The sequence below is a fragment of the Oreochromis niloticus genome, linkage group LG20 (genome assembly GCF_001858045.2).
Source record: "Oreochromis niloticus isolate F11D_XX linkage group LG20, O_niloticus_UMD_NMBU, whole genome shotgun sequence".
NCBI classification, from domain to species: domain Eukaryota; kingdom Metazoa; phylum Chordata; class Actinopteri; order Cichliformes; family Cichlidae; genus Oreochromis; species Oreochromis niloticus.
In genome coordinates this window covers 6,402,281-6,427,680 of record NC_031984.2, presented here as the reverse complement: position 1 = coordinate 6,427,680, position 25,400 = coordinate 6,402,281, and the positions used below count along the sequence as shown (strand labels likewise).

General features: G+C 40.8%; 1 protein-coding gene across 1 annotated transcript in view; it reads left to right on the top strand.

Moving 5' to 3' along the window:
- Window positions 1-1,048: 1,048 nt before the first annotated feature.
- The window catches only part of LOC100708667 (monocarboxylate transporter 1), a 29,071-nt gene continuing 4,719 nt past the window's right edge, over window positions 1,049-25,400 (top strand). The window contains exons 1-2 of the mRNA XM_003457060.5: window positions 1,049-1,427; window positions 15,858-16,189. Of these exons, the coding sequence (XP_003457108.1) occupies window positions 15,973-16,189 (217 nt within the window). The 5' untranslated portion in view covers window positions 1,049-1,427; window positions 15,858-15,972. The remainder of the gene's footprint in view (window positions 1,428-15,857; window positions 16,190-25,400) is intronic.

The following is a 25,400-nucleotide window of genomic DNA, read 5'->3' as shown; positions in this document are numbered from 1 at the left end:
CTTGGGATATAACCATTTCTATTCTTGAACACCCTAAAAGTTCCTATTCTCACCTCCACACCCCTTCTTTTCCCTTCTCTCTCAGACCTCCTAACATGTCTTCCCCCTTTTCCTCTCTTCCTTTGTCTTCGGTTTATGTTTCCTGAAAAATTATAATTTACTGTCTTTTACTGGATTAAAGTCCCCAAAGACTCTCTATTGCAAAAATAAGGACAAGAACCAGCCTAGCAAAGACTGCCCACTGGGCATCTTCGACAAATGAGAAGGAGTGCTTACATTTAGGGCTTTTAGTTGTATTTTCATAAATTTTACAGCTGGTCCTACTGATAAAGACCTTCACCACAGCCATTCACACTACATTAAAGCAATGACGTAACAGAAAAACAATTAAATTACAGAAAAGTCTCCGTTTTTTCAGTTTTTTACTGTCTACAACAGAAATGCATTTATTTATTTACAATGTATCCACAGTAAATTAAACACATTTACTTTGAATTCTGCTGTATAATTATAGAACTGTCTGGGAAATGAGCTGCTAGAAGCTTTTCAGTAATTTTACTTTTTATGATTTAAGCCCAAAGAGTTGTGCTGACAGATTTCATTCATTAACTGCAGCAGAAAAACTGAGACGTACTCTTGATATCACACCACTTTTTCTAATTATGAGAGTTAAATGTGCAGTTACACTTCTGTACACTGACACAAATGACCATTTTCACCAGTCCAGCCCAGTTAAGATCAAAGTATGGCCCATTACGTAAAGTCAGTTTGACATTCCTGCTCTATTGAATTTAAGCTTGATTTCATTTTGACTTGGGGTTGAAGCATAGGTAGATACTGGCATGTTTGAGTAATATAAATTGTACTGTTAGACAGCCTGCTGGACATTGCAGTGTTTCTTCGGGATCAGCTGAACCAATATGGTTTTAGGATATGAGGCGATGGATATAAAACATATTTAGGCTGCTACTCGAAACAAAGATCTCAAGCATCTCTCAATATTTCAAACCTAAACCAAATAAAACTGTAAGTAAACAGAGGCTCAGTAGAGTGACTCCATCTGGTTTCCACTCATTTCTTCTGTAAATTTAGGCGGATAAAGCAGGTAGTGTGACGTGTTAGACTTCATCTTTACAAACCAACGTCCGTTCTTCGTTGAAGTCACATATGGTTCCCGCTAGGCCCCGCCTCATAGTCGCACGTGCAGGTTTTCAGCTTCCCCTTACTGCGACTCAGAGATTCTTTCACATGCGCATGCGCCACGGTTATAACGCCATCACCATCACGTAGCTCCTCACAGTCTGAGGTCTGTGGTACCCGGAGGTGGTACCGTAGCAACGTGTCGCCGTACTCTACAACAAAAAGGACACCGGGGCGACCCGCGCTCCACCGAGCTTCCAGCGGACGCAGCCGAAGAACCTTCCGCGGTGAGTGAGCGGGACCGAGAGTCCCAACGTGGCGTGTCGAGGCAAAAGATCCGCTTTTTATAGTTTTACATCACAATTTGGGCTCAACGGCTAAAGCTGCATTAAATTAGCTAGCTCTGCTTCTCGGTTAGCCGCCTCATGTGTGAGCCACTCTCATCCCACCCGCTTCCGCTGTCGTTGTTCAGTCCGTTTACTACGACAAGGCGCACATGATTGAAGCTAAGTGGCTTCATAGGAGCGCTCTGAAGCGACGTGGTTTCATTCACCGTGGCGTGATGCTGCCCTCCCGCTATTTTTACATCCACATGTGAAGGCAATGTGGCTCCTCTGTCCGCCTCAGACCAGCCGGAAAGTTGAATATGTATGAAAATAGTTTTGTGGCACAAACACGTGAAGGGCTTCACATCTCATCTACATGAGAGAGGTTTGTCGAAGCCGCATAAAAAAGGAATTTTAGTGGTTTCTGTGACTTTACCAGAATAGTCAAACAGAAAGTCAGTGTGATGTAAATTTTGTCATTTTCCATCTCATTATGTTGACTAAGAGTCCAATCCCTCGTGTCCTATTGTGGTTTTCCGCAGACCTTTCAGTCTTCTAGTGATTTCACCCCCTCTCCCCCAGGGACCTTTGGCTCCCTAGCGTGCCCCAATCTACACACAGGTCCAGTTCACTTAATTCGGTTAGCACGTCCCCACAAAGTGTTTTTCCTGGCTCAAAATGGAGCTCTTGGAAGCTTGACTAGGCATGATTAGTCTGTATTGTTTTAAGGAAATGAGTTTTTGCTATCATGTCAGTCATTTGATAAGCAAAATGCATTTTATGGCTTTGGAAAGTGAGTGAAGAGTTCAGAGAGTGAACAAAATCTCTTGACTCTTGTGTGTCTGGGGGGGGAAAATGCCATATTTTCCAGAGACGCCATGCCAGTGCCAAGTCTGAAACTTCTTCCACTACCTCTTGTTTGAAAATGTCGGTACCATCGTCCCACCCATGTCAGCGACTATTAAAAGTCGCCACTGCAAGAAATTCAGAAATGATTCCCAGATTCAGCCTGCAGATTCTGACCACTGTGGTCGTTTCCCCATGGAAAACTACTCTTAAATTTTCTGTGTAGTGCTCGTAGGTGGTATAAAACCTGGATACAAATGATGTGCCATCACAAAAATGGTTTCTGAAGTCATGTTATATAGCATGGACCCAAGCTTCTTTTTTTTTTTCGCCGTCCACATCTCAGTGTTTTGAAACTGGATGTGATGAGCAAGGGAGTCTGACTGAGAACAGTACATTTGTTGGCTAACAGCCAGTGATTGACAAATCTAAACCAGTGAACATACTCTGGATAATCCTAGTTTCTAACTCTTAATGACTTAATGTTTTATTCTGTATGAACTGAAACTTGCGACTGAGTCCATAAAGTGACCAGTAAAGAGTTCAGTAGTCGGATTAAAAGAGCTGATAAAAGTTCTTATGTATAACAATAGTCTTTTAGCCGTCACAAGTGTTGCGCCATGCTAGCAATTAAACAGAAGTCAGGTTTGAGAAATTGCCCTATTTTCTTCACATTTTCAACCGAAAGCTACATCGAGCTTTTGTGGTCAATGGCTTCATCTGGCCCAGTGTAATAAGAATTGGATTATTAGTTACTAGATTTGATATTACTGGCTGATAACACTCTTTCCGAGCATCCAAATATGATAAAGTCTTTGTTTTTGGTGTCGTGTTAGTTTGTTTCTGCAATTTCAAAAAGCTCAGTCCAGTTCTCAGATTACACAGAAAGCAATAATGCAACAGCTTGAAAATATATGAGCAGAGGGGAGAAAAAGAATCAAATCAAATAATCTCTGTTGTTTAAAAAGGTCTAATGGGGACATAGAAATTGTCTTAGCTGTGATTTCCAGTATGGTGCAATGTTGCATCTGACTGCAGGCGAACGTGTTATCTCACTCAATGAGTTTCACATGCCGACCCTCTGAGGGTCACGGCTGAATGGAAAGATCGCATGACAGCCACACGCACAGGGATCCCACACAACCCTTATTGTCCCCAAACAGCCAGAGCTGTTTATTAATAGGTGTGTAACCAGGGCATGTTCTCAAGCTGTGGTGCATAAAATGAGTGATTGCTGTGTCATTTTCCACTTGCGGTGACAAGGTGACCCCTACAAGGACAAACACGGCACTGGATTTATGTTTCTTTGTAGCTACTGAGTGCTGGGGGCTGTCCTCTGAACTCTGACCTCCCTAGAGGACTGACCGTTAAACAGCTGAACATCTCCCCCTGGGTTTCAGGAAAACATAATTTGTAGCTGACAGAAGTTATTGAAACAGTTTTTTGTTTTGTTTTTTCCTTTTTTATCTTTTGAAAGGGAGATGCCTTAAAGTTGAAATCTGAGGGGCTGCTCATATTCACATTTAAACTTCCTGTAAGCACTATCCACACTAATCACAATGATTATTTACTATGAATAATTGTCACAGTACTAGATACAGTTGCCTTTTGTTTGACATTTCTCGGAGAAATAAATCGACCATTGGAGGAGAAAGTGTAGATACAACATAGACTTTTCAGGGGTTTTTTCTTTTTCTTTTCTTTTCTTAAAGCACATTTACCAGGTACCTACCTGCTGTTCATATGTTTTGTTTCAGCTGAAAGGGAGAGTGGCCTTAAAGAGTGTCTATAAATGGATGTATTTCCAGGTTTATTTTGTAAACAACAGTCCCTATTTAAATGGAAATGAAGGATATGGGTACGATTTAGGGGGGGCCTAGCAAAGTTGCTACTCTACAATTGTGCACTTTTGTTACTTCCAGTTTCAAAACACCAAGGTGTTAACGTCCCATTGTGAAGGGCCTCGGCTCGAGGTTTCACAATGGGAGTTCACTAACCAATACTACAATATTACCATTTATACAAAGCCTACAAACTAAAATGGCTTGTTTCAGACTGAGTTGCTGCAGCAAGGCACAGCTTAAGATAAATAAGGATTACTTTGAATTATGCAGTTACTTTAATAGAGACACAAGAATAAAAATATGGAGCTCGAAACCAGCAGAACAGGTCCTGCTTAAACTTGTTTGTAGATCAGACTTAATAATAGTGACATACTGTTCTCCTTGTGCAACTGGAAATGAGGCCAGTAGGTAAATTTTAAACAAAATATTTTTGAAATCCAATTAATGTGGTTAAAAGTTTGTTGCCAAAATTCACCATGGGTGTCACAGATCCCCTCTTCAACTATGTACACAAGCCCACAGCTTTAACCGGATATTTCATAAGCCCAAAGTTAATCATTTGCACTAATGATTAAACTAACACTTTGCTCCAGGCGTGAGTTCTGTTATCTGTGGGGGGCAAAAAATGAGACTAAATTTGACTTTGTGGACCCGGGGCTCAAATATATCTTCCCACTGAACACCTTATTAAAACAAGTTCACTTTCTTTCTTGGTTGTGTACCTTTTTAAAAACACACATTGTGTTTATTGAAAGATTACCAGGTCATCCCAGTGTGGTTTTTGTGTTACAGACATGTTCTAGCACTCAGGTATTGCCTGTAAGGGGAGCACGTAGTCAGCAGTACTTCATTATGAAATCTTTGTTGCAGGTAATCTTTATTGTTATGACTTGTCAATTCTGAGGATATGCCAGCCAAATTTCAAAAACTGCTATACCCAAGCGCACCTTTGTCTTTGTGATTGTTGGCAGGTATCCAGTGTGTTAATACCAGAAAGTTGTAGGTCACAGACTGCATTGTTTTGGTTGGAGAAGACGCCCAGTATCTATCACCTGAATTAACCTGGGCTGGTTTAGGCAGATCTTTTGAAGAAATGGATAGTAAATGTAGTGTGTTGCTCTCATTTTTAGCTTTAAGCTATTTTACACTGGCGCCTCAACCTTATAGACATTAACCAGAGCAGCAGGATGTGGGAACAGAAATCTCTTAGGCTACATTCACACTGCAGGTCTTAATGCTCAATTCCGATTTTTTGATCAAATCCGATTTTTTTGTCTGCTTGTTCACACTACAAATAAAATGCGACAGCAAACGCGCTCTAGTGTGAACGCTCAAAGCGGCCCGCATGCGCAAAAGAAGACGTCACACACAACTCGCTCTGTTTAGACCCAGACCAAACAGTATTGTTTGACTGATGGCCCTCAATATAAAGACTTCGGACTTTACGTTTCCCAATTTTTGCTTTAAGTTATTTTGTTATTTACATAATAATGTAAATAACCTAATAATTATCCTTATTGCTGTTTTAGAGGAGTGGTGCTTCAAAGGATAGTTGCAGATTTCTGTCAGAATTTGCAGATTATACAGTACAAATAAAATGTTCACGTTGTCTTCCCAACAGTTTCACTGACATCTACACTGGATGGACAGGAAGCGTTCGCGATGTCTTCTCGGGCGCTTCTCCGGCGCTGATAATTGGCGTCTGTCTTGTGTCAGTGACGTAAAAGACGGATTTAATGCGACATGACCGTTCAAACAGCAGTCGCTTTCTGAAACATCGGATATGTATCGGATTCAGTACCACATACGAAAGTGACCCAGATCGGATTTGAAAATATCGGATTTGTGCCGTTCACACTGTCATACCATGATCGGATATGAGTCGCATAGGGTCAAAAAAATCGGATTTGATGCGCTTTCGCCTGCAGTGTGAACGTAGCCTTAATCTGTCAACTTGGACTTTAAATAGTCTTGACCACGTCATCTCCCTCCTAGAATAGAATAGAATGCCTTTATTGTCACTATACAGTTGTACAATGAGATATAGACTCTGTGTAATTAGTCCATATGAAAGTTGAGCAGGTAATTGTATCGGGAATTCACACCTGTTCTTCTTCCTGCTCCCTTAACCCAAGTAGCACCACGTGAGGGAGGGGACACACTGTGTGGTGAAAGGCAAGTCTGCCTGCCTGCACATGACAAGTTCTCCACATGTTAGAAACCACAAGTTTGGACAATGTCCTCATGTGATTCTCCTGACATGGACATAGTTCAAGTGTGCAAATGGCTTATGTAAAGGAAGTGGGATAATATTTTAAAAAGGTGTCACAGTGACTACATAAATGCAGTGGAAAGGTCCAGTTTAGTGACTGCAGGTCAGGTGTGTCAGGTAACCTGTCAGTCACAGCAGCCACACCTGTAATTCCCTTATCCAAATGGATGAATTATTAATTCACCCCAATTAATGATAAGCGATTAAGTGATCAGATGGGAGGGAAAACATTTTCCCTCCCATCTAATAATCCAAATCTGTAATTTTGGCCTTTCCACTTGTTTGAACAAATAAAAAGTCCTGTTTAAATAGTTAAACTTGGCCTTAGAAAAAAATCCATATTTTATTTTCTTCAATAAATGGGTCAGTTGAGCAGATACTCCACAACAAAGAAGAATCCTGTAATGCGAGTGTCTGAATGCTATAGTAGTATTTGACACTGGTCATGGTTTGGGTACGTGCATTTACACCTGCACGAGCTTCACGTGAGCATCGCTGGACTCCAGGGTGAAACATTTGCGTGTGGCAGCTGATTGTCCTCGATCAGGCCTACGTGCGTGTGTACATGCACAGGCTTTGCATGCAAAAGTATAAGGATTTATGTGTACGTGAGTTTCTGAAGTGCACAATGGGGCCACATTAACAGCAGTGAATGCCTGTGGGGTTTAAGTGCTAATTACTGCAAGCTGGTAAACGTCACACTGCAATTATTTTGACTAGTAATATTGTTTGGTGTAATGATCAGAAAAAATGGGTTCAATTGGTTTATATAAAAACCAGTCTTAACTGAAAAGATCATCTTCTGTCATCTAAAGTAATTTTTCCCCTGTTCCAAGATATTAAAATCCAATCGAAAGTGAGAGTTATGTTGTCTTATGTTCAGTCATGGGGTTAAGGAAGTTCTGAGTCATCATGATGCTGTAAAATTACAAACTCACTCCTCCCTTAAGTATCCTGGCTAACCCTCTTCTCTCTCTTCCTTCCCTTGCTTCCTGTCGCCAGTTTTCAGTGAGTGGCTGCAGTATCTTGTCTTTCATTTGGCAAATTAAGCAAGCCTGGCATTTTTAGTCTTAGTGCTGACAGTGTTTGTCCTGCAGTCGAACCCTCTAAAGGTTAGTCATTAATCTCAGTACAAGGGCACATTGTATAAATCCAGCCTCAGTTTGTTTTATTGTCAGACTTTTGTAACCTTTCACCTGCTGTACCCACTTTTTTATTCTCAGTCTGTTGGATTTCAGGTAACCCCATCCCCTCTACACTCTGAGAGAAGCGTTGTTAGTGGGGATGAATGGCCTCATTGATGGTTCCTTCAGGACTTGTCCTGCTTTACTGTTGCACACAAACACCTAACTGGGCTTCAGCACAGATCAGTACGACCTCAGGGGAAAAGGCAGCATTATTCTGTTCCCACTGGTGAAGCCTACTTCACATTAACAGCAGGCGGTAAACTTCACATCTCACTTCTTTCTGTCTGGGTGACATGATATCTGATGCTGGTTTGGTCTGTGACGTATAAAACCAATGTTTCTAACCAGTCCTGCACATGTCGTTAGGTTTTTGCAGTATATGAAGTGAGAATTTAAAAAACCTGCACTGTTTTGTTTTTGTAGCAAACCTCTTATTCGCACACTGCACATTTGCACTTGCGCTGTAGGGCAGCAGAGGTACACAGAAGTGCATACCAAACGTTTCAATGCCCACCTGTATTCATATCTGCAGAAACAAGTCTGGAATGCCTACAAAAACAAACAAACCAAAAAAAACCATAGCAGTTTTGCTTAGAAATAAGATCCACTGGCACAACCTTCATCATGTCATTGTCAGATAATTCTACACAATCCAACAAACAATCTTGTGCCCTCCAATTCAGGTCCAGGAATCTTTTGAAGTGGATAAAACAGAAAAAAGAGAAATCTCTTCTTGCTGAAGGGATTTTTGGTTTCCAGGTACCCTTAAACAAACTTGGAGCAATCCCTAAGATGGGTAGCTCTCACAGTAACTTCTCCAGGCAGCTTTAGGTCTTTATTACTCAAGGCCTTTGATGTGCACTAATATGTAGTAGTTTTGTTTTTTTTTTTTGTTTTTTTTTCTAACTGATTTTTGTGTGTAGTACTGTTTGGTTGACAGAACATCCCACGGTACACTGGACATGTTATGGGAATCTCTCAGTAAGAGCATAGAAGATTCACCTTGAGCAGGTGTTTGTTTTTTTTTTTTTTTTTTTTTTTTTTTTGATTCATGTATAGTGAGCAGCTAAGTCTGGTTCTGGTTGCAGGATAGCGATTATTTTATTTGAGTGTTGACTCGGCGTCTAACCCTCTCCTGCTAGTAGAGCCAACTTGAAAGGCTAACTCTACTATCATGCTATTAGCTGATACAGCTGCCCAAATGCTTGTGGTGGCACTCGTGCTCCACATGTTTTTTGCTTTGGAAGTCTGTCGACATAAATAGACTTGTGGACTTGTGAATATAATTATTTGGCTCACAGGTGAGGTGTCATCTTGACCCCCTGCCAACCAACCAACATATTTGTTGCCTAAAATAAGCGTTTATGAGCGAGATACCTAAGGCAACAGTTGCTCCATGAGCTGGCCTCTTGTGTTTTAAAAATATGGTGTGGTCACTTGTGTCAGGAAATGAAAGGCACAGTATTCTTGTTTATTCTTGTTTACAAACATAGAATTAAAGTTATCTTGATGCCTGAACTATATACTATACTATATATACATACTACTAATGAAGAAGGGGTAGTTTAAAAAACACCTTATTTTTTAGTTTCCTGTCAGGAAGTTTACACCCATATCACACTCTGAAGACACACAGCAGTAATGAGGTTGACTACAGCAATTAAGGCTAGTAACAGTCAAGACTGTTCGTATCATATACAAACAAAGTTTGTAATGGGCAACTGTTTTGCATGGACCAAATTATTCAAAGTTTGCTTAGCTTGCTGTTGGTCTACAGAGCATCACTGCTCAGAAAATGCCACATTTCCTGGAGAAATTGAAAGTAATGTATCTTAGTCTTGGTATGGTGCTAAAATGGGATCCAGTATGCAGAAAGAAACATTATACGTTGTCATAGGCTGTTCCCTCTCCAAGTGTAATTGAGAAGCTGGCCTATCCAAGCCAGATCTGGCCTCTGATGACCTTTCTGTCGCAAGTACATAAGGTAACCCACGGTCACGCAAGGCTATGTACAGTACAAAGAATTTAAAAAATACAGATTAACTTGCTTTAAAAAGCTGCTTCTTATTAGCTTCAGTTACCAAAGACTGAATTGCAAATATTACTCTCCTGATCTGCGACATCTTTCACTCAGTTTCTTTAGAAATGCTTTGAAGGCATTAAAAAAAGGGAACTTGGATTGTTGTGACATCATGTGTTTTGATCTGTTTTTCAAGTTATCAAATTGCAACTGTGCAACTATTTCAGTTTCCGTGAATTTCGTTTCTGTGAATAGAAAAATCAACGCATTGTGTAAGTATTCATTTACTCATGGGTATAATAAAGATTCACAGATCCAGTTCAGTTTTAAGACCCTGAGTTTTGGCATCTGTCAGTGTTGGAATGAGATTTCAGCGTTAAATGAATGTACTGGATTTTAATTTATAAGCAAGAGGGAAGGAAATATGTACTTAAAAAGAGGCTAGTCTTCCAAGAACTCATTATGTTTAAGTGTAGTAAAACCTTCCCAACAAGTGTAAAGGAACATGGTGAGTGAGCGGCAGAAAGGAAGAGCAGCGTCTGTGGAGCTTTTCATCAGATGTCATCTTGACCACAGTTGGTGGTTAAGTCCATTGCAAACATGCATCAAATTGCTGACCCTTTCCTTCTAGCTTCCTTTGTGATGTTTGCTCTTGGTCTAGCAATTAGTGTCACATTTTCCTGAAAATGATGAGGATCATAAATGAGCCTGATGGGACTATTTCATCAGCCTCAAATTGAAACATCCACAAGTTGGAGTGAAGAGGAAACTCTGGGTGGCGGGGGACACTTAAAATGCACACAGTGCAGTTTGGTTTGTCAGGAATAAAGGAAGATTGGGTGCAGTGTCATCACATTCCTCCTCAGCACAGGAAGGCAGTGGTGCAACTCATGTCAGGACCCCAGTGCTTAGCTTATCGCTGACTCAGTAGCAATTGATGGGACTTTTACCCCCTCCCCAGTTTTTTTTTTTTTTTTTTTTTTTTTTTTTTTTGTCTCCATGGTGAGTGGAACATTAAGTTTTGTGTTTTGGCTTTTTTCCCTTATGAAATTGCACTTAAGTGCAGCACATCAAAGGCTGAGTTTGACTTGAGGTACAGTGCAAGTGCTTTCACAAGCATGTGAGAACTCTGCCTGGTGAGATCACTGAAAGTGGACTTGGGTAACAACTCCTTGAGCAACATGAAGACCTCACTGCTGTTGCCAGGCTTACTCTGTGGCCCCTGGATGACTTTTCTCTACATCCAGTTGGCTTTCTTGAAGGTCATAGTACATTAAAGGCCAGAGCCAAAGGATCTGAGCTACTGACATTTAGTTGGCCTAATCTGGACCTCCTAAATTGCACCAGTGGTAAGATAGTGTGTTAGGTAACATTAAGCTACTGGGCTGAGTGCTGAGTGAGTGAAGATTGGTGACGTGATGACAGAGAGGGATGTTTTCTAATGAATAAATACAAGTACACAGAGATACTCTGAAATTATTCCTGTGATGGTATTGTGTTTTCAAGTGTGTGTGTGTGAACCAAAGTCTACGACAGAAGATCCGACCAGGCATGCAGTGTAGACCAGCCAGCTTGGAGTAAAAGTTATTTTATGGCCATTAGGGTTCATGTTGAGGTCTCAGCTGTGTGTGTTTGGCAGCTCTGTAGTTGTTAATGTGAGGAGTCTGAAACCGTCAGAGCAGGCATGTAATGAGGAAGTAGAACTGTCTTGTTTGCTTTTCACCATTTAACAAGCCTGTCTCAGTAATCGCTTTTAAAATTGTCAGAAACTTTCCATACTGGGCTGAAAATCCACTGTTTTTGCAACATTGCTTCAATCCTTGAGGCCTAAATATTGAGAGAACTGAACTGTCTTGGTACATTATGACTCAGTGTAGAGTCCTACTGAGTTTCAGAAACTCCCATGTGTCTGCATAATGGCGCATGTGGAGGTCATGTCTAGCCATATAATATCTCAAAAGGTCACATTATTTTTATGCAGGTAAAACTGGATGGAGATGACCTCAGTGTCATCCCTTCCTTTTCAGGAATGGTGACACATGCTCATTGCACAGACCACTTTTAGTATGAGTAGTAACATAATAGGTCTGTTAAACCCATACGATGAAATACACAGCGTGTTGGCACTCTGGAAAGTGCAGACCAACTGGCATGTGGTAAGCTCCATCTCAACCTACTGGTCTTCCTCCTGGGTGCTTGAATACTTGAAAAGGAACTGAATCATACTTGATATACACGTGACTCTGACACCAGCTCGCGTGTTTATTCATATGCTGGGTTCCTCGCCAGGATTTGAAGCCCAGCTGGAACTTGACTACCTGCAGCAAAATCTTTTCCTATAAGCAATGACTCTACATATAAAGCATCCTGTATTTAAAAGGCAGTGGGCCCAATTATCTGCCATAAGTGTACTTCATAGGTAGGAAAACAATATTCAACTTTATTTATATAGCACCCAATCACAATAGCAGTCGCTTCCTAATTTCCTTAGGAATTAATGAAGTATTCTGATTCAAGGTGATTTATATTGTAAGATAGACCTTACAATAATACAGAGAAAACCCAAGCTATTAAACAACTTGTTTTGAGCTAGCATTTGGCGACAGTGGGAAGGAAAAACTTCTTTTTGTTTGCTTTCTCTCTTGATGGTAATTGTTGTAGGTCTGCTCCTTTCAATTTTATCAACTCCCTTAACCACAGGTTGTACTTGTTGGAGTAGCAAGGGTGAATTGCCACTAGCTGCCACTTTCCCATATGACAGCAGCAGCTCTTGGTACTAGGGCTGCCACAAACGATTATTTTGATAGTCGACTAGTCACCGATTATTTTTGCGATTAGTCGACTAATCAGATCATGCATCCATTGGACGTAAAATGTACACCTGAAAATATGTTAAACGTTTATTTTGTGACCCAGAAAGAATAATAATTGTAATATTAAAACTAACTAGCTGCCGCCATTGTTGACAACTGCGCTGGGCCGCGCTATGAATTCTGGAACACAGTTTCTTCTTCTTCGGGGTTTAACGGCAGCTGGCATCCTTGTACATGCAGTGCTGCCATCTTCTGTTTCAGTCCGTTATTACACTCTTAAATACTACTACTTATTCCTGCGTCTTTTGGGATCTTACAAAGCTTCAAACGACGCGTCGACTATTAAATTAGTCGTCGACGATTTTAATAGTCGACGTAATCGTGACTAGTCGACTAATCGTGGCAGCCCTACTTGGTACAGCTAATTAGGTTAGAGGAAACTAATGGCAACGTGAACACTGAAGTGAGTAGATTGACCCATAAATTGGTGCATCTTTACCCAGGGCCTTTTGTGAATCCCCAGCCCTGATTTATGGAAATGATCTAGCTCATAAGCTCCAAAATGACAAAACCCGACTTTTATAAAAACTACCAAGTTAAAATCTAGGAATAAAGTGCAGTGAAAGTAACAGTTAGGAGTGCATCATGGGCAGCAAGAAGAGCCAGCCCAGATATGCCTTATTCAGTCCCTCATAGGGTCTGAACTCTGACCTTATGCAGCCTTAGACAAGATTTAGTTCAATCTTGAGTCTAACCTGTGTGACCTTCTCTTCATGCTTCAAGTTGGAAATAAAGGCTGCAAAGAACTGCATAGATTGGTACTTGACTACTTTTTTTTTTTTTTTTTTTTTTAAATGTAATCTTAGGTGCAAGAAAAGATTCTGAAGTTGACGAAATGCCAACTATTGAAACTAATCAAATGGAAGGAAGGGAGAGACTGAAAGCTCAGTATAAAAGCCAAATGAACAAAAAAATGCAAAACAACCAGATTCAGGGCTTTAATACTCCAGTCTGCGGTCTTAGATTTGATTAACAATCAGAGCTGCAAGCAGTCACGTTTGTGTGTATGTGTTGTGATGAAAATGTGTTTAAAGTTCGAAATGACACAAGTCTGTGCTTTAAATTTGGCCGATGCAGTCTTTAGCCTAGTAACTTGCTTCCCTTCTGTTCAACACAGGCAGAGGTGATGGCTACACAAGTTTCAGCATGTGAGAGAAGAGAACAGTGAGAGCTAGCTGTGGGGATGTGCTGTGAGCGTGGGGCCGGGTTAACCAGTCACTCTACATCTGCAATGATTGGTAGAGCATGGTTGTTTACAACATGATCAAGGCTAAATGCTGTGTAGGAGAACTTCACTCCTGGCTGTTCATTTCTTACTGAAAGACTGGCTGGATGCTCTTGAAGTTTCCCAGAACACAGTCCTCTTATTCAGTGCACTGAAAACTGGTTTTAGTGATTTGAGTGGGAGTTTCTCCATGACTCTGCTTTAAATAGCATCACTATAGAGCTATAGGGTCCCTTCAGTCTATTTTTGGTTAATAAAGGTGTGTTCTAAAGTCCATTTAAGGTAAAGCAAACCCAAACAGTAGCAGAGATGATGTCAGAGCCAGCTATAAATGGCTCCGTTGTGTGTGTGACCTAAATTGGAAAGGGGACATTTAGATGGTTGCATTCATAGAAGCAGATCAGGAATTTCCAGCTGTAAAAAAGCCAAACAGCGAGCCATCATGTTTACTGTTAAACTATCTGTGTTGCAAGCTGCTTTGGACAAGCAGGTTTTGAGATGTGATTGAAGTGGACAGTAATTCTTTTGGGGCTGTTGGTTATGTTTTTTACACTCAGTTCACCAGATAGCTTCTGTGTTTAGCTTTCTCTGCCATGAAATGAACAAGTCTGAGAGGAGTGTTTCTCAAGAACTGAACACGAACAGGAATGGCACCGTTACCGGGCAATTGAGTTTCTTCAGATGAGAAATAAGATAACAGCTTATGCAAGCTTCATAATTTCTGCTTGCTGTCTGTGCAAGTGGACATTAAGCACTTCATGTAGAAAGGCTAATTTACACCATGGAGCAAGGAATAGATTGAACTTCTCTTCCTAATTTCTGTGTGCACAACATAAACTAGGACTGTAGGGAGGCCAACAAAGAACAGACCAAAGCTAAAGTTCCACATTTAACTACTTGCGCCATCTTATCTTAGATGACATTAAAACAGAGTATGCCACTCCCTGGCCTTGTTCCTTGGTTTTTAAAACTTGGTCTTCACCAGTTGCTCAATGGTCTTTCAGGTCTTAAATTTCGACATGACTAATGATTGCCAGCTGAGCTGTTGGCGTTTCATCAGACCCAATGGTGCCAATATCGGCAGCTTTGGAATTTTATATTGATGTGATAAAGTAATTCACCAGGTCACCAAATGCCAACATGTATGAAGACATTTGGTGTTTGCCTTTGTACCCAATTAAAACGATTAGAAGCAGTTGGCTGAGAGAGAATAAAAATGTTGGCAGGTGTTCTTGAATTGAGAACGTCATATATGGGGTGGCTGTGGCTCAGGTGGTAGAGCAGATCAGCTACTGATCGGAAGGTTGGTGGTTCGATCCTTGGCTTCCCCAGTCTGCATGCCAAATATCCTTGGGCAAGATACTAACCCCGAGTTGCCCTCCGATGCGTTCATCGGAGTATAAATGTGTATGAATGTAGTTTACGTTGCACTTGAGTTTAGAAGTGCTTGTATGAGTGGGTGTGAATGGGTGAATGAGGCAGTTGTATAGAGCGCTTTGAGTACTCCGGGAGAGTAGAAATGCGCTATATAAGAATCAGTCCATTTACCATATATCGGGGCTTCAAAAAAGTGGTGGTTTTGGCATGATGTCTCCTGATCTATCCATCTGTCCATTAGGCTGTCAGTCGACTGGCTTGCGAGTGCCTTGGCCTTAGAGTATTAATAATGGCCAATTTTCATTCTGAAGCTTCAGTTGTAGGTTTCTAGCATTATACACCCCTGTTGCATTTTTGTGTCTTACTGGCACAACTCAGCTAAGATATGTTATTAGTCACCCTTTCCTCCTATGATGAGCAGGGTTTTTCCTGGCTGAGAAATGCACCTTTGGGGGATGACCCTGCATACACGTGTGGTTGCAGCATCCTTGGTGACTTTAAATTCCTTCTGAGGAAGACCAGATCCCCTGAGATTTGTCAGAATATTAATAGTAAAAGTTTTTAAAAATAGTAAATGTCTTTGTATGAGTATGACAGGTCTAATATTATAAAGACTGTACTTTGACTTGATGCCTTGTAAGTGGGAGTAATTTGGATAGATTCTGAGGAATTTTCTGTATCGCAATCACCTTGTTGCACAATCTTTCTGGATTTTAACACACTCCCTGCTCTTCGCTTCCTTCACAGGTACCGCTTGTACTCCCAGTTTGTGCTGCATCCTCTAGTCCTGTGAAGCTCCGCTGTCCTTCAGGAACGGCCTTAAACACAATTTCCATCGTCATCTCAGTTGTCGTGAGCAAATATGCCTCCAGCAGTTGGCGGGCCAGTAGGGTACACCCCTCCTGAGGGTGGCTGGGGTTGGGCGGTGGTGTTGGGGGCCTTCATCTCCATTGGCTTCTCCTACGCCTTCCCCAAATCCATCACTGTGTTCTTCAAAGACATCGAGGTCATCTTCAATGCCACACCGAGTCAAGTGTCCTGGATCTCTTCCATCATGCTGGCTGTCATGTATGCAGGAGGTGAGTGATCAGCTGTCAACATCAACAACTAAAACCCTGAAGTGTCCTTAAGAATTTTATTTTATTTTTTTTTTAATTAGTTTGTTGTCAGGTGTTATACAAATGCACAAAGATGTTTGTTTTTAGACCATTTTATTGTGGCCACTAAACCAGAATTAAGCAGAAAACTGTTAACGCTTGCAGATAAGAAGCTGAAACTAAGGTTGTAATTAAAATTTTAGAATCAAAAACTTACTAAATTGATTATTGTTCAATCAATTATCACCTTAATTGATAGTCATGAGCATTAAATCCACATTTTGGACATTCCATCCATTTTTCCTTACAGAACCGCTCCTAATATAATGGTCGTGGTCAAAGATGTTAGAAGAATGACTTCTGTGGTAAACCCTGTCAGCCAAACTTACTGCACAGCTTCCGAAACACTGAGAACTTACTTTTAATAACTGGCAACAAGGAAAAGTCTTCCTGTATGCTTTAGTTATCTTTAGCTGTAGCTTCCTGAAGTGTTCCTCTAGGATTCTACACTAATGTACAACACATCTCCAGCACAGCACCCACACTGGTGTTGCAAAGACTGGATTGCTTTCTGTTTATAGAAACACGTCCTTGAATCAGGTGTAAATGTTATGTTTTTGTGTAAACAGCAGAAATGATGCTCATCAGATCTGATTTGAACTCACGTCCTGGAGCTCAGTTAAATCTTTCATTCTAGTTTAGAGTTGATCATTTTAAACATTTGATGTACTTCCTATTATCCTTTAATTTTGAGCCATTAACTCAATATGCATGCAAGATGACCTCAAAAAATGGGGCTTCCCCTTTCCCCCTTTTTATGCCATTCTACAGTTGGAACAAGTCATCATTTCAGCTACCAGGAAAAGTCTGTCACTACCTGACAGAAGAAAAAAACTGGAGTTGAGTTTTTAGTTTCCTGAAAGACTTCATATCTGATGGCAGGCAGACTGAGACAGTCAAGTCAATACGTCAAGTTGACTACAATTTGCAGTCAACATTTAATTACATAGTTTATTAAGATAGACCTACATGACTTGGCTCTAATAGGGCTTCATCTGGATGACCCTGTAGTGTCCTGGCTTAGCGGACGACCAGGGAATGCTGGCAGTGAAACAGAATTATTGGAGCGCTTTATTTTTATTTAATCTATCATTGTTGGTATAAACATTTAAACATTTATTGGAGCTTTCTCGGTTCTGCCTCTGTCGTTCGCCCAAAGTAAACATGCTATCCATCCTTCACTACTCAAACTCTGAGTCATTCACAGCTTGAATAGCCCTCACTGAACACTCAATGGGTGCCTAACAGTGGTTGCAGGGAAAAGAAAAAGGAAATCAAGCAGATGTTTGTTCTACTGTAACCCATTCAAAACCTAATGGAAAAAGAACACATTGTATTAATGACTAAATTCACTTCTCTCATAAGGGTTCATGCTGTGGTTTACTGGGTAAACATAGGGATTACAATGGGCAATACATAAGCTTAGTGTAAATAAAATGGACTCAACAGCACGTAATGCAAAAAAAATCTACGTGTATTTCGACATATCTGAAATTTCTCGTTGCAAAATTTTAACTGCCTCTTTCATGAGGCTGTGAAAGTGCACTTTTGAAATGGCAGTTTCAAAGGTGACACCCATATAGCTTTTTTAATACCGTCAATTTGAACAATTGACTCCTACATAAAGCCAGAATTTTCCACCTATAAAAATCTTCTGTGGGCTGTGTATTGGTGAAACTTCCACTTAAGCTGGAAAAAGCAGTAACATGCAAACGGAAGCACCCCATGCATCACGTGACCTCATTTGGGTTAGAAGTACGTGTTGATGACAATCGCTGGAGTTGGCGCTCTCCGCTAGATTGCTCAGATGTAATGTGGTGTTTGTTTATCATCTTGTTTGAGGTCTAATTCTGGCTGAGAGGGCAGAATTAGGCCACCAGTGATGCTAACTAGTAATAAGAAAAGAATGTTTAACTCTTCAGCTGCATTTCCTAAAGCTGACAAAAGTTCAGCTGGCATGTATGAGGCTCATCTGCACAAACTCACTACTTTAGTTGAAAATAAACCCAGAAACACAGCTTTACTTGATATTAACATGAACATGCACTAACTATGGACACTGGCTAGATGTCTTGTTGGTCCGTTGGTAGCTAAACTCAACACTTTGTACAAAAATCAAGTTTGTGCTTGCTGAATAATCGGGGACCAAATCTGGTCATCAGAATAGTCATCTTTAGCTGCCTCTAAGCTGTGTATTCTTATAGCTCACTGCTGCTTGGAGAGATTTTGCTAATTGCATGTTTAGATAGATGTGTGTTTGAAATGAATGTGCCGCCCATACTGCTGAGCAGTTCTAGATTTGTTCTTGGCTGCAGAGGAATTACCTTGAATTTTACAAGTCTTTGTAAATCAGAAAAGATGGGCGGTACAGCAGTGTTATTTCTGGTAGTGTCTTCTGTCTCTTCTAGTTGGGCACCTCTGTCACTGCTGGGAATAGAGCTTTAAATTTAGGTAACCTGAAGTTGTCAGGACTAGAGGGTAGGGTAAGAACAATGTCCCATCAGGCCTGGCAGAAATTCAAGAGGGAAATCTGCAGAGCTGCTTTCTAGGACTTCCTCGACTGTCACTCATGTAAGAACACAAATGTCACATGTGATCAGAGATTGTCTGATCTTTAACCCACTAGGTCCAGGTTTACTACTACCAAGTCCTGCTGCATGCTCTGTCCAGGCATCTCCATCATTTAAAGCACTCAGAGTATTTCCAGTAGTCTAAATGCATCTTTAATGGGCTGTTTCCTGCTATCCTGTGAAAAATATCCTGACCCAATTCCCTTCAAGTTCATGTACAAACACGACTAAACTATGAGTCTGATCATTGGAAAGCAAGCTGTCCTTGGGCTTAATTACATATACATGGGATTGTTAAGACATATTTACAAAAAGACAGAAGTGATTGATTTTCAGATCGAATTTCTTTGCTTTTCTTCTGAAGACAAAGTCGAAGAGACAGATAAAGAAGGACCTAAGTGTATTCAGTCAGCACAGCCCTCATGTTTCAACCCCCCACAGTCTCTGTGTTCGTTAGTACTTCAAATTTCAGAGCTGTGTGTCAGTCTGCAGTCTTTTTCTGCAGGTTAAGACTTTTATAAAACTACCGAGGGAGGAAATGATGGGAGGAGTGAAATTGCACAACAGGAGCCAGCTGGTGAAATGTATTCCCCCAAATATTGAAATGTTCCTACTTTCTTGCTTCACAATTCACAGATCACCAGTTCCTGGAGTCGTTGTACTAAATGAGAGAAGCTGAAAGACTGTAGGTTTAGGTTACCGCAACCATTTTACTCACCGACTGGTTAACACATGAGGCAAGGCACGTACGCACACAGACTTCCACAAAAGGAGGGGAGGGGAAAAAAAAACCACACCCCACACGAGTCATGCGCAACGTCACTGAAAGCTGAGTAACAGTGCGAACAAATAAATGCACAGGATGTTCTGTACGTAGGTAAGAGTGAGACAATCATAAAGGGAGACTATTTAACGCCCACAAACTTCCCTTTTAACCAGAAACCAAAAATGAGTCATGCATCATGTATTGAAATTAATACGACCAACATAAGTGATTCCCTCAAAGTTGTGTCATTTGGCAGTAGAAGGTAATATTTCAGCAGCCGGCCACAAGTTTAACCAAAATTGTTGGAATATTTGTTTAACAGGGAACAGGATCCAAGACTAACTTACTGTTTATGAAAAATGAAGATTTAGTGTATGTAATGTAATTTGTGTTCCAGCAAGTGTATAACTCAGGATCAGATGCATTAAAACAAAAGAATAGTCATTTTTTGCTTCGTTCCACAGCAGATCGGTTTAACATGGTGTAAAAGGAGCAGCTGTATTAAAGCATTAGGCGTGATGCAGGTGAGTTTCACTTGCATTCTGCCCTACTGCTTTCAAAGTCAAACCATGTGCTGCATAAAAAGGTCACAGCTGCTGACAGAATGGTGGCAAAAGGCCAGGCATTGCCTGGCGCTGATCGAAACAGGTTTGTTTTGTATTAAACTGTCTGACGTAACCACGGGTACCCACAGGTGTCACCACGATAACCAGCCTTTAAGGTTGACACTTAATTATTTAGTGTTTTTTCCGGCTTAGATTTGACCTTTTGGTATTACACATGCAAAAAACAGTCAGTCCATGTACAACAAGGGGCAATTAATTCAGAGACGGGAAACTCTGAGTGCAATTACAGGTCATTCTTCAGCTCTGGTTAAACATCTTTGGGTTTACTTGATGTACTGTTGGTGCATTTTAAACATACCAACAACAAAGTAGTACAAATGGCTTCATATCTTTGAGAATCTTCTCACGAGGATCATTATTTGACCCAGAAACTGCCACTTAACCCCTGACTCCCTCACTAGTTTGTATGTTACACCAGTAGAGCTGTTTTTGGTCGTAGACCCCACTCAAATTAATTTGTCAGACTTCTACACTGTAGTGTACTTAAGAGGTCATGTGGTCACTGAGCTGGACTGTCCTCTCTCAGCGAATGACACTATAGGTTTTTCATTAAACCTCTTATTGGGGTATAATTTTAATTGAAACTTGTCTCTAGCAGTTATATGAATAAGACTAGGGCTGTGCGATATGACCAAAATCTCATATCCCGATATAAGAATTCTATCGTCCGATAACGATATAAATCACAAAAATGTAACATTTTCTGTAAATTATGTGAATCTCGGGCAGCTCGACTTGCGGCAAGTGTTTCCAGCTGCGCGTCATGTAGCTGGAGCTTTGTGAGTATTTATTACGCGGCGTGCTGCGGGGAAAAGCCTGTTCTAACGTTTGAGTCTAAGGTTTGTTTTTTAGCACCTGGCGGCTCTTGTTTTGCTTCTCATCCGTAAATAATCTGCTCGTGATTGAGTTTATTTTGAAAAGTCTCAACAGGATCTTGAGCTTTATTGTGAAGGGTTTATGTGGAACATAAACAAGCGGACACGCGATGGTGTTACCGTCGTTGTTGCTAACCGCAACGCATAAAAACAAGCGCTTGTCCGTCCGTAGTGTGGTTATATTAAATATAAGAGAGAGAAATTACGAAATTAAAATAGCCACTACAGTGACCATCAAAACGATGAAAAAATATTGCCGTAAACAGTTTATTTTGCGACACCACGAAACAAACGATAGCGTAAAATGAAACGATAGACATTTTTATATCGTCATCCGATATATATCGTTATATCGAACAGCAATAAATAAGACCATGTAAAATAAGTGGGTTGAACTTGGCACCCTGCTAACACTGAAATCTGATCTATCTCGGTTTGTTTTAAAAGGGTCAGTTTTTACCCAAACTCAGTTTTGGTTCCTACAGCCGAAAGGAACAGTGATTGAAGGTCCCAGACGAGATGAATGTGACTTTCCCGGTCGAGAGTGAAGAGGTTTTTTTTGTTTGTTTTTGTTTTTGTTTTGTTTTGTTTTTAAATCTTTTGTAAAACTTTCCTTATTTCCCTTGTCAGGAATAAAGATTTCAGAGGGCCATGATTAGTCTTACTCATGAAAACAGTCCTAATAACCCCTGGTGTTCACACTCACTATGTGATGCTTTGAGGGCATTTTTAGTGTGAAGGCCAAATAGACTTAGTCAAAACATCTTTAATCATAGCTGTGAAATAATCTTTCCTGACATTGAACCCCTCTAATGTGTGTGGGGGTTTGTTTTTGTTTTGTTTTTTCTTCCCAGAAACCACACGAAGTACCCTCTTTGTAAATGCAGTAAACAGATTTGCATTGATTTAGCAGTAGCTTTGGGAGATTTAGCTGTTTGAGCAATTTCAATAGCCCTGTGTACACCAGCTGTTTACATCTGATTGACTCAGTCTAAATGGGATCCTATTCTTTTGTTAAATATTTAAAAGTTTAACCCACATCTTTCCCAAAGTTTGTACTTTCTCATACACGATTTCTTTTGCCTGCCACTTTAATTTTATGCTCTACTTTCTTTAAAGGGTAGTTAAGAAAGCACAAAAGTTGTCTTTCTGGGAGGAACTGTTATAAGTGGCGATGTGCACGATGAGTTCTTGTTGTAAACAGGATGCAGTTCGTTGTTTTTCAACTGGAACTGTTAGTGAGGTTACAGACCTCATATGTACTAAACGATATGAAATGCTTCAGATAAAAATGAGTGATGCAAATGAAAATTTTAGAGGATAAAGGGAAATCAAACACAATGCTTACAGAGCCTTACTTTTCATGTTCCCATTCTGTATCAGTATTCTTTCATAAAGAATTTCTATTCATATTTCTATGAAGGAGAAGCGCTCTTTGTAGAGCTGTTGAATTGGGTCCCTTTAAAGAAAGCCATCTGATTTTTATAAAAACAAAATGCATACAGGAAATGTTTGCATTAAATTGTAAAAAAAAAATTGCTATATTTTTGAGTCATAGTTGTGTAATAAATAAAATGACATCCACGGTGCTGTTGTTTGTGCGGCAGGCTGTCTTGAAGATAGATATGTTTGTCTGATCTTCACCCTCTTTTCTACTGGAAAAAACCTGTTTCCGATTATCACTCCATGACTTAAGACTTTGGTCACAAGTCCAGTAATCCTATAGATAGTCAGGGCTCCACAGTACACGTTCCCTCACTGACACAAAGACGTACGTGCGTATAGAAGGTACAAACACTAGCGACTGGCGTGGTTCCAGCCCCAATTTAAATGGCTTTGTACCCTGAACATGTTATTCCTGCACTTTTTGGCAGACGTGCTTATTTAATGTATAACTCTAAGCAGTCTGGGAAACCCAGGCAAGAGGATTATTGATCCTGATTTGTGTAATCCTTACAGCTTTAGACGTGTAGTGGAGTTGCAAACAAAAACACGTTCGTTAACTTTGTAGTCAGAAATTCCAGGATTTTACGTTGTGGAGTGGGGAAAGGGGGCTTTTTGTGGCTCCGCGTAATTCCGGTCACAACCTCATGATGAGTAGGCGCACGGATACAGGACGTCTCTTTCTGACTTTTCTGAGTCAGTAGGAGGAAAAAGAGCCTGTGTCTGAAGAAGGGATGAGTGGGAATTGGTGTATGGGTGCTTATTGTGTTGCACTAAGAGCAGAGGCTCTTTACTGTCTTGATGTTCTAGAGCAAAAAAAAGAGAGTTTGAAGTTCACCACACATGAAGTGTTTTATTGTCCATTTTTCCTGTTGACACTGCTGGCAATTTGTTTTGTTTTTCTCTTGCACTCATTCACAGTGGCTTCCTGTGTTAGAAAATTAGTGTTTTTTTTCTATAACAAACCCTGCCGTGCTTTGGTTTCTGATGAGCATTGAACAAAGAGTGATATAATATGCACTGAAACTGTGTAGTTTTATTGCCAGCTTGTCTGTATATTTTTAGCTTTGGCCTAGAGTAGTTTTGCATGAGTCAGTGTCATGAATAAGACTAATTTAGCTTATAGTGAGCTTTGGAGCAACTCCTCAGTTCTTCTGCTGCCTGAATCAAGTTGTTGTCATTCTTCTCTCTTAAAGACACCCCTTTTGTGATTGGCTGCCCCTCAGTGTAAACAGAGTTTATAGATGGATGGAGGTAGATGTTTTGAATGTGATGGTCGTACTGAGCTTTAAACCACACAAAAAAAAAGAAAAAAAAAAAGATGGGTTTAATGCAGGCCAGATGGAGGGACGTTGATCTGTGAGTAATGTGGCTGGTGGAGAAATGTGATGCACTTGAACTGTTGGGGCAAATCCAATCAGCTGTTTCTTCTGCACGGTTTTCTTTTTGCCACAAAGTCTGATCAGTCGTTGTTTAATGAAATAAATGAAATGAAGACATGCTAGCGCTCTGTTATTGGGATGCTTTTATATAAATAAATCTAGTCCTGGACTGAAGCAGAAGGGTCAGTGCTAAAATTAGATGCTCGCACACCTGCCTGCTCGCTGCTTGTGGATGCTGTGTCAGAGTGGAGATGAGGACAAGTCTTTGTGGTATCACAGGGAGAAAGGGAGCAAATGAAGGAGGGGGAGGGGGAGAAGGCGAAAGGGATCATTTATATAATATCTGAGAACACTACTCACTGTGCTCTCTGTGCTTTGCCAGCAAACACTGTCAGGAGTTGTTTATGTGCAGCCTTTGTGCTGAGGGTTTGTAGTTATTCCTGTCCTTGTTCAGTTTCACTTCAGGTTACCGTGAAGCTCCAACAAGCTTAGACAGCAGGCACAAGTCTTTGTTTTAAGCACAGCACGACTTTACTCGTTTGACTCGAACGTGGAAACCCACCACCCTGAACATGGCAGCCTGCCCAGCTCGGGCTTTGTGCCAGCCGGTCAGACCCTCAGTAGGGGACAGACACAACACAGAAGCGAGCTGTCCGAGACAGTGCATGAGTAAGTGCTCATGCAGCCAGAGCGCCCTCAGCCTTTGTGGCCTTCTGCTCAGTTTGAAGGGCAAAGCCACCATGGTCTACGTGAAGGACCCAGGCTGAGTGAAATGGAAATGGATGCTGGCTAAGTGCACTTGAGTCTTTGCGTCTTCTAAAATCATGAATATTTAAAGACTCTATTTTTGTCCTCCTCTCTCTGTCCACTCGGAGCTTATTGTTGGACATGATTACAAATTATTTATTGATGAATCTGCAGGATTTCAAAATATTGCTGTGGAACACGTGATAAATGTCTGGTTGTGAAGCTGTAGAGTCACCTTAGGTTACCTTTTGATGAGCCATGACTAGCCTGATGTTTATCCCTAATCAGCTGCTGTCTTTCACCGTGTCCGTCCATCCTTAGGAAGGAGGAGCCAACTAGCTCCTTTGGGGGAGAAAAGGCTCAGTGTGCTTGTATTGGTCACCCTCACAGATGTAAAGGATGTGCTGGTTTTGTTCGGGATATTGTGAGGTGGATCAAGACGCACCACTTTGACCATCCAGCTTTCAGAGATGTCTTATCTTAACTTCAGGGAGCTAATCCTGGAATTAAGTTAATCTATGCTGTATCTAAAGTGTGAGGGGAAACTACTGAGTCATAGTTTGGTACATAAGGGTCGACTTAAATGCACCTCTCATACCTTTAATAATGAAATGAACCCAGGGAAAACGCACAAGTGGCAAAACTGCAGTTTAGTCTTCACTGGGAGTCAGACCAGATGTGAGTGGAAACTTGGAAATGTTTCTAATTTGTAATTGGTCACCAT